Here is a 9,638-nt window from a genome sequence, read left to right on the forward strand (position 1 = left end):
CCTTTATTTCTACAGGTAGTCTCATTGAGCCACGAGAACTCATTTTCAAGAGAGACCTGTTTAGGGAGCAGATGGGGGTTAAGGGCCTTGCTCATGGGCCCAGAGTGGGGGGAATGAGGGTGGTGGCAGGTGTGGGTACTTCACCTACCCCACCCACATTTTTTATTTATGTTGTCCGTACGGGGGCTTGAACTGGCGATCTTCCGATCACGGGCCCATCTTCTTTAACCTCTGCGCCACCAACCTCTACTACATTCTTGCTAACTCCCCTTCAGGAACACTCATACTCCCTTTCTTTTTCTATCCACACCATGGTAAAACAGCCTATCTTTTTTTTTTTTTTTTTTTTTTTTTTCATTCAACCTTTATTTATACAGGGTAGTCCCATTGAGCCTCGGGGAATCATTTACAAGAGAGACCTGAATTTAACAAAGAGTGATGACAACGGGTGGCTGAGTGGTTGGAGCGGTCGTCCTCCAATGCGAGAGTTGGGGGTTCGAATCCACCAGCAGTCACATGTCGAAGTGTCCCTGGGCCCCTCACTGAACCCCTCATAGCCTCCGATGTGTGTCCCATCAGTGTATGAATGTAATAAAGCTATGATTAGTTTCTTTAGAATGATTTGTTCAATTAGCTTTGTAGAGATCTAGTAGAGTGCTGTATGAATGGGTAAATGAGGACACAGATTGTAGTGTAAAGGGCTTTGAGTGTCTTGAAATAAGATAGAAAGGCGCTATATAAGTACAGTCCATTTACCATTTACAACAATGGACAACAAAGACATTCATTAAAGGAAGCATACACATTGAAGAGAACAAGTGAAAGAAAACGGCATTCAAAAATGAAACAAACAAAAAAGAAAAACAGCTAGGTTGTAAGGCAATGTAAAATAATTAAAACAGAAACATGTCTGCATTGATTTTTGCCATGAACTTAACCGATGTTTGAAGCCACTTGGAGAGGTCAAGGTCGAGAGCTTAAGATCTTTTTGCAAGATGTTCCAGGAAACAGGAGTAGGAGAAGGATCTTTAAATCCTGTCCCACTGTTGTGAGCCTTGATGCCCTTCCGTTCAGTCTTATGCACACAATATATCTACCTTCCTTCTCTGCATCATGTAAGCCAGTTCTCTACCTTTGCCTGTCATTTTCCTCACATTTAAAGTGTCCACCCTCAGTCCTACATTCTTGATGTTCCTCTTCTCCCTCTGACTCCTGACACGTTTCCCTCTTCGTGGTCTCCGGCACTCTGTTTATCAACAGCACCAGTGGCAGACGTTGTTAACTGTTATTAGCTTTGACCAATCTGGTTTGGTGTTATTTGGTTCAACTCGCATGTTGATTTTACCAAAGTGTTTAAAGTCAAATGCCCTTCGTGACACAACCCTCACCATTTACCTGGGCTTAAGACCGGCACAAGACATACGTTGGCTTAAACTCTCTTGTGGCGGGTTTACAAACCAAAAACTAGATTTTAATAATAATCTGGTAAATTGTTCATTGGATGTACATTTACAAGTAACAATAGAAAATGGCTGCCACATCTAATCAACATCAGCAAACAATGGCTGTAATTCAGTCAGTTTTATTGTACAAAGTAAATACTGAGTTAAAACTGAATATGGTAGCAGCTGAGAGTCATCCTTATCACATTGTTAGCACAGATTGTGTGAGATCTTTTTTTTAAAAAAAAAGTTGGTGTGTAAATTGGCATATTTTGGATTTTTTTCAAGAACTTCTTGTTTCGTTCAAGCGATGCAATAGGTTCATATGATCAATATACTGTATGTCAGTTAAACCTGAATCCAACACCACACTGATGTTTGTTAAAGGGACTGCAACAAGATCAATTACCAGCTTTCCAACATGGTCCTGGCCTGCACGGTCTTCTCTGTGGATCTGGTGTGGAACCGGCCTATTTCAGCTCTGCTGAAGCCGAGCTCATATGCCAGAACTGTCCACTCAAAGCAGAGCTGACTGGAAATGTCCTGCAGCGTCTTCAGGTTGATTACAGCGTCCTGACAGAAACCAGACAGCACGAGAAATTCACTGATTCTGGATTCATGAAACGGGAACCGGCTTCAACTTACCTCTTGTGCTTTGTTGGGCATTATCAGGAGTCCCACTCTTCTTTAACCAAGGAATAAAAAGAAAACGTTTGAACACATTTAGAGATAAACCTGTCAGGTAGCTTGTAAAGAAAGCTGGTTGAAAGGTTTGTGTATGAAACTGTACAAGGTTTAAGCGTTACTGAGGAGACTCACCATCAACAGCATGTTAAAGATTAGACACTTCAGCTCCTTTAGGGTCACAGCAGCTAACGGTTCACTTCAGCTCTCTGCTTTATAAACACATGTAACTGTGTGAATTCAATGCTCTAATTGAAGAACACATCTTAATATTACACATTAGCCCTGTTAGACATCCATTTGGAGCTCATAAAACAAGATTCATGTTTTTATAAGATTCATGTTAGTCTCTGTATAACCAAAGCTGTGTCTGCATTCTTGGCACAAAGTCGAGCTCGTTCCCAGTGCAGGTTGGACTCCGCCAAGGCTGTCCCTTGTCTCCGATCTTGTTTGTGGTGTTCATGGACAGGAACTCGAGACGCAGTCGTGGAGAGGAGGGTGTCTGGTGTGGGAACCTCAGGGTCTCATCTCTGCTTAATGCGGATGATGTGATTTTGTTGGCATCTTCAGGTCAAGACCTTCAGAGTGCCCTGGGGCGGTTTGCAGCCGAGTGTGAAGCGGCCGGGATGAGTTAGATCCTTAAAGTCTGAGGCCATCTTTCGGACGACTGTACAGACATATTCTCGTTGTATCTCGGTGCAATGATAATAACGCTTATTCTGATTCTGATGGCTCTCGACAAGTAACGGGCAGAATGACCCCTCCAGGTTGGGGGAGAGTGTTTCCCTCAGGTGGAGGAGTTCTGGGCGTCTTGTTCACGAGTGATGGTAGGATGGAGCGGGAGATGTATTGGGGTCTTGTCCTCAGTAATGAGGGCATGAGTCTGTCATGGTGAAGAGAGAGCTGAGTCGAAAGGCAAAGCTCTCAATTTACTTGTCTGTCAACGTTCCAACTCTCACCTATAGTCATGAGGTTTGGAACCAAAAGAACGAGATCTCGGATGCAAGTGGCAGAAATGGGCTTCCTTCCCAGGATGGCTGGACTCAGCCTTAAAGATAGGTGAGAAGCTCCATCATCCGGGGGGAGCTCGGAGTAGAGCCACTGCTCCTCCTCATTAAAAGGGGTCAGTTGAGGTGGTTCAGACATCTGATCAGGATGTTTCCTGTTAAGCCTCCCTGCAGAGGTTTTCTAGGCACATCTCACTGGTAGGAGGCCTTGAGAAGTCGCTGGAGGGATGGTGTATCTTCTCTGGCCTGGAAACAACTCAGGGTCCCACAGAATGAACTGAGAAGTGTCGCTGGGGAGAGGGATGTCTGGGTTTCTCTCCTGGACCTGTTGCCTCCGTGACCTGACTACAGATAAGCGGTATAAGATGGATGGATGCTTTTATATGAGTGATGTGTCTTGCGCTTTGTACTTACCCTTTTTAAACCAAGTATATTTAATTTATTGCCCTTTTCCCTTTTAAAACCATTTTTGCTTTATCTGTTTCAAATATTTTAAACCGTCAATAAAGTTAATCATCTTTTTCTCTTCCTGTCGGATAATGTTTGGTGTTCATCTCAGTCTGAACTTTTTAGATTTGAAAAAAAAAAAGCATTTAAAAGAATTAAACAAAATGGACAATCATGTTTCATAAAGCACAAAAAAGACAGCAAGAAAGTTCAAGAGCAGTTTTAAAAAGCTAAATTTTCTTTTAGCTAGAACTAACAGAACATATCTCAAAGGAAATCAAGGTTTTACTGTTTGCTAAACGTGCTTTTTGTGATGAATTGTTTAAAATCTGTAGCTGAACACAAACTTTAACCATTTCAAATGTTTGTTTTACGTAATATTAAGTGAAAGAAAGACAAGAACAGTAAAGAAAGACTTTGAGAAGCTTTATTCTTTTTAAAAATGATCCTCCTCTTTAACTTCTTGTAAACCATAAAAAGCATCGGGGCTCTATGTGCAACATTTCTGCAGCAGTTCTATTTATCAAACCATTTCATGTAAAAACATTAAAATAAAAGTAAATAGCCCTAAATGAAAACATTACATTTAAAAGAGAGCTCTGTGGAAAATTAATTAACAATATCTTACCTGCTGTAGATAACACTTTGAACATTTAATTTTAACAGCCTGATGAGCTAATGGCTAGTCAAAAGTCCTGCCATCATAAAATAAATGTCGCCCCAAAAAATTCATTATGGCTGATTTGAGTGCTATTTTATAAACATTTACATTGTTGTCAATTTAGCATTGCACAATTATTTGGCTAAAATATAGCTGTTCCTGCCAGCTGAGCCTCAGGCTGCACAGGAAGGGCTACAGCTTGCTGCTGCTGCTATTTACACATCATTAAAAAAGAGGAAAATCAATGTTAGATCATGTAAGGCAAACTTCTAGGCAATGTAAATGTTTCTAAAATAGTGATTAAATAAGCCGCTATGCAAGTTTTGACAGAGTTGCTTTAAGGCAGCAATACTTTGGTCTTGGCTTCGCTCACATGAGCTGTTAGCTCATCAATCTGGTCAGATTTAAACTATTTCTCCAAACTGACGTCGGTCCAGGAGCTATCTACAACAGGTAAGATATTAACTGTTCATACGTTTTACACAGAACCCCACTTTAAAAGATGTGAACTATCTCTTTAATCTGACACAAACGAGGGGAAATTTGACTTACGGAAAATGCAGATCAAATATTTCAACATGTTAACTGTAATTGTGACTAAAAGTGCTGAATTGTTTTAAAACAAAACAGAACATAACCAACATGAGTTACAGTACTTCTTAACAGGCACAGGAAGTAACTCCGTTCTGATTTCAGCATTAGCTGCATATGACCCCATAGCTTGACAACTAAATTATATTCCAAAATGAAACTTGTGAAATCATTAACAGCAAGTAGAAACCTCAAGGGACGTTTTAAAGTTTTATTCTTTTGAAGGAAATCAACAATAAAACAAACCAAAACAAATAAAACCAACACCAAAGAGGATTCTTTTCACATTTAGCAACTTTTAGTCAGAATATTGCCTATTGTCAGTGTGTGTTGATGTGTTTGAGCAGGTAGTAAGTAGATCCAGCCTGCTGGATCCATCCTGCTCCCAGTCTTTGTTTCCCTCACTGGTGCTTTTGATTCACATTAACAGTCAGTCCTGGCAGCTTTAAATCAGCATGGGTCCCATGCACCGTACCCTGTGTGCACCGCTCAGACTTCAGATCATTTGGCTTCAGTAGCAGCCGTCTTTCCAGCTGCCGTCCCTCAGGGCGCTCAGAGCAGCCACGCTCTTCGGAGGAGCCAGCAAACTGCAAACAAACAGACAAACTGTCCTGATCACCTACACTTAAATGAAAACTTAAAAAAATGCTTAATAAAAACTACAGATAGGTAATAGGTGATACCTGGATTATTGAGCATGGACTTTGTTGTTAATAAAAACTAGTTTTCACTTTCAAAATTTGTCTTTAGATGTAACGAGGCTGATTCTCCTGACGAGTAAGAATTTCTGCATCCATGTGTGCACCAGTGATGAAATTATAATAATGCTCAATTCTTATTTTATTCATCATTTTTTATTTTTTATTTTTGCAGCGTTAATGGGAGAGTAAAACTTTAACAATAAAATATCAGTATTTCCACCCATGCATCTTTTTTGCAAATGAAGACTGGAGGCTTTAGGTGAGGTGTTTAATCATTTAGGTTTGCACATTTTTCTGTGATTGTTTTATTGAACGTGCACTTCAGCATGTGAAAAGTGACTGAGCTCATTCAGAATCAGTCCTCTCTTATGCTTACTCAATCAGAGGTCTGAAACCTGTGGGTCTTTGCTCCTTCTCTAGCAGGCCTTTGTAGCTTTGACCAAACTTTATTGATTTTAGAACAATAACAAATAAGGCTAATTTAGACAGTTTTACTGTCCATTTTTTATTTTTCAAATAAGTGAATGATACTTAACTCAAGAAGTAAATCATTCATTAGACCATGCCTTTGTTAGTTTGTTAGCCTGCTAGCAGTGTTTAATTTGAGCCAGATCCTGCCAGAGCAAGAACCGGGAACTCTCTCATTTGGTAGGGTGCGTTTTGGCAACTGTTTGCTCGGATGCAGCAACTCAAATCTCCGATGCTAAAAGTCCAAAGTCTGCGTTTGTTTTTATTTTGAGTATTTATTAAAAATACAACGAGAGGAGACGTTGTCCAGTCTGTGGAGTGGATGTTCCGGCGCAGCATGCGCACATTCTCCTGCTCAGCAGAGACATGGACTGCATGAAGTCTTCATCCAACACCTTCAGCAGTGCACCCTGCGGACAGTGCACGTTATGCACAGGAGTGTCTCCAGACAGCTCTACCGAGCATGCACACAACTGCTGATGTGTCAGAACTCCTTGTCAAAAATAACAGCGAACAAAATGTCGAACAGACAGTCCAATTTACATTCATAAAATAAATTGATGGATTGTCCGTAGTTTGACAACTGAGACGACAGTCATAATTGAGGTTGGTGCAGCAGGAGCAACAACGCGCAGGAATGAAATCAGCGGAGAAGAGTTCGACTCAGAAACGTGAAGTGTGTGAGTGAGTGTGTGTGGGGGGAGTCAGGATGCTTGACAGAATCGGAGTTGCTCTATTCACACACAACGTGTTTGCTCTCTAAAATAGTAATTTAATCACGTGTTTACAAATGTAGATAAACGTAGATTTAAGGAGGAGGACCTACAAGTCCATTCCACTTCCCCCGCTCCCATCCCCCCCATCGCTGGCCCGCCCGCTATTTGTGTTCCATCATCAATCAATTTACAGATTAAGCCCTGCCTGCTAGTGTTATTTCATTCATCTGACTTTCAGCAATAACCATCTTTAAAATCTCCTGATGCATACCCAATAATCCAGGTAGAAAAATCTCAACCTCTGGACAGGTTCAAAACACAAAAATTATAGAAATGTTTCGTCTTTCATTTGAAAGACTTCTTCAGTCTGAGTTGTATTCAGCTCAGTCTTAAATAGCACCTTATCATCCCAGTTTGTTGTTGCCATCCGGAACCAGCTGCTCACATGATCAAGGAGGACCAGCAGCCTAACACTGGATCATTAGCACCCTGATGGCTGTTTACTATTCACAGGAGGCTGAGTGATACTAGCAATAACAGCATTGTAAGAGGGGGACAGTTGAACACGGAGGCCTCCACCCCTGTTTAATGATGGACTTTTTAAAAAATGTTTATATTGCTAGTATCACTCAGCACCCTGCAAGCAGCCATCAGGGTGCTAAAGATCCATTGTAAGGCTGATGGTCCTCCTTGATCATGTGAACAGCTAGTTTTGAATATCAATAACAAACTGGTTAAGGTGCTGTTTATAAGACTGAGCTGAACACAGCACCTCAGACTGAAGAAATCTTTCAGATGAAAGACGAAACATTTCTACAATTTTTTGTTTTTTTGAACCCAACTAGAGGACCTGACTTAACTTTTTAAAATATCTTTAAAATCCACAAGAAAACAAATTTATGTATGAAAACCTTTAGGGCGCATTGCAGAGAAGAGAAACAAAAAGTAAAGTTTTGCAAACATTTTACAAATTGTGAGTCATTATAGAGTTCAGTGAAAAGTTCAAGTTAAATTGACAAGTTACCGTAGTAAGTTAAATAGTATATATATAGTATAAATATAAAATTTAGAAGTAAAAGCTTACTTTTATTAAACACTTAAAATTGAGGTAAATCAGAGTCAGATAGATATTTGTCATACACACCACATGTGGTACATGAGGTGGGACGAAACTATTTACACAGGGTCCCAGTTACATCCAACAAAAACACAAATTGTAAAAAATGAAGGTCTCTGTTTTTTTTAATTCAGTGCATTTCATTAAAAATCCAGCAAATGGTTCTAATTTTATTTTGTGCTTTATCATGTCAAAGTGAGATACTTATTTTTTTCTCCAAAATTTAAAAAGCACTCAGACCTCCATAGTTCAGTGTTTTAGGTTTATCAAAGGAAAAATAAGCTATAAATTATTTTCCCTTTTATATAAATGCTTTTATTTGTCCTAACATGCAAAAACAATAAATGTAAGTATATGTTTTGTTTCATAATGTGTTAAACAATAGTTTTTGTTTGTAGTATCTATACAACACTTAATGAGTTGTGTTGTCTTTGTCTCAAGCTTCTAGCAAAAGAGTCCCCCTCCCCCCATTTGAACAAAAAAGGCCACCCACCCAAGTAACCCACAGGAAACCAGGACAGTTGTAGCACGTTTTGCTGTTCCGGACACACTTTATTGTGGCACTTTGCCACAGTCTCAACTCTTATCGGTCCACCACACAAAGTAGGGAAACAAGTCACAGTGGCAAATTAGTTCCACTTAGAACCAATACGACGAGAGCCGAGTGGAGTCACACTTATCGATGGCAAAGCGGCTTAAGTGCGTCATGAAGTAGAAATGGGTCTTTTGATTGAAGGTAGACTTGCATTCGGGCCCAAAAAATTCGACCCGACCAGGCCCCAGCCCGTAGCCATCATTTTCGAATCTGACCAGACTAATTAACAGTAATTACAGGTCCAAACCAGAAACCCCCCACAACATTTTTAAGTAAGCTTTGACTACTTATAAGCTAATAACTTATAAGTTAATAACAATATAAATATAGTTATTAACAGTCGGCTGACGAGTGCGGCTGAGGGGGCAGAAGATCGAAGCTGAGGGGGTGTTTGTCCTTTTATGGCTGTCAAAGTACATTAAATTCCTGCTTCTGCCTGCATTCTGCATTATTCAGACATGGACCCTGCTCTGACATGTCAGATATTGTGGGATCTCATCTGTTTGGGTTGTCGGCCGCACGCGTCCACCGAGTGCAGTGGCTGAATGAATGTCCATTTGGGCTTTGAAGGATCGCTGCCTGGAAGTATAGTCCCATCTGAAGCTTAACTGAACCCTTTGTTTTTACCTCTTTCAAGGCCGGTCAGTTTGTGGTCAAATGGCTGCGTGTGGCTGGTGAATGTATGGCAAGCCATGTTGCCATATACAGTAGTCCCTCGCTACTTTGCGGTTTGTTTATCGCAGATTCGCTCTATCGTGTTTTTTCAAAATAAGAGTGGACATGACACACAATTGGCTGATTGATGGATGAGCTGCACGATCAGCATGAAATTTTTATTTAAAATAAATTATTTTAAATTATTTAGCACCTGTTGCACATTTGTGCAGCCCAGAGCTGCAGAAAAAACTTCCTCCTGCACCTCTGTGCAGCCCTTACTGCAGGATAAACTTCCTGCTGCAGCTGATCAGCTGTTCTCCGTGCAGAGTGGAGAAATGGGCATGGCCAAGAGTGCTGCAGATGACTAAGAGCAGAGGAGGCAGAGAGAGGGAAATTATGACATTCTGTGCTCTTTTAGAGCATTTAGAGTTTAGAAACATTGTTTAGAATATTGCAAGAATGTGGTATCTGTCTGTCTGTCTGTCTATCTAATCTAATCTATCTAATCTATCTATCTATCTATCTATCTATCTATCTATCTATCTATCTATC

At 40.4% G+C, this 9,638-nt stretch overlaps 2 protein-coding genes across 2 annotated transcripts in view; both read right to left on the reverse strand.

The window, feature by feature from the left end:
* wu:fc50b12 (uncharacterized protein LOC103911624 homolog) overlaps window positions 1-2,108 on the reverse strand; it is a 3,071-nt gene extending 963 nt beyond the window's left edge. The window contains exons 1-2 of the mRNA XM_037686679.1: window positions 2,088-2,108; window positions 1,852-2,015 (exon numbers count right to left, since the gene is read on the reverse strand). Coding sequence (XP_037542607.1) covers window positions 1,852-2,015; window positions 2,088-2,108 — 185 coding nt within the window. The remainder of the gene's footprint in view (window positions 1-1,851; window positions 2,016-2,087) is intronic.
* Window positions 2,109-5,150: 3,042 nt separating this feature from the next.
* The window catches only part of slain1a (SLAIN motif family, member 1a), a 29,736-nt gene continuing 25,248 nt past the window's right edge, over window positions 5,151-9,638 (reverse strand). Inside the window, exon 9 of the mRNA XM_037686585.1 lies at window positions 5,151-5,419. Coding sequence (XP_037542513.1) covers window positions 5,344-5,419 — 76 coding nt within the window. The 3' untranslated portion in view covers window positions 5,151-5,343. The remainder of the gene's footprint in view (window positions 5,420-9,638) is intronic.

Source organism: Nematolebias whitei, chromosome 13 (assembly GCF_014905685.2).
Source record: "Nematolebias whitei isolate Nwh7 chromosome 13, NemWhi1, whole genome shotgun sequence".
NCBI classification, from domain to species: Eukaryota; Metazoa; Chordata; class Actinopteri; order Cyprinodontiformes; family Rivulidae; genus Nematolebias; species Nematolebias whitei.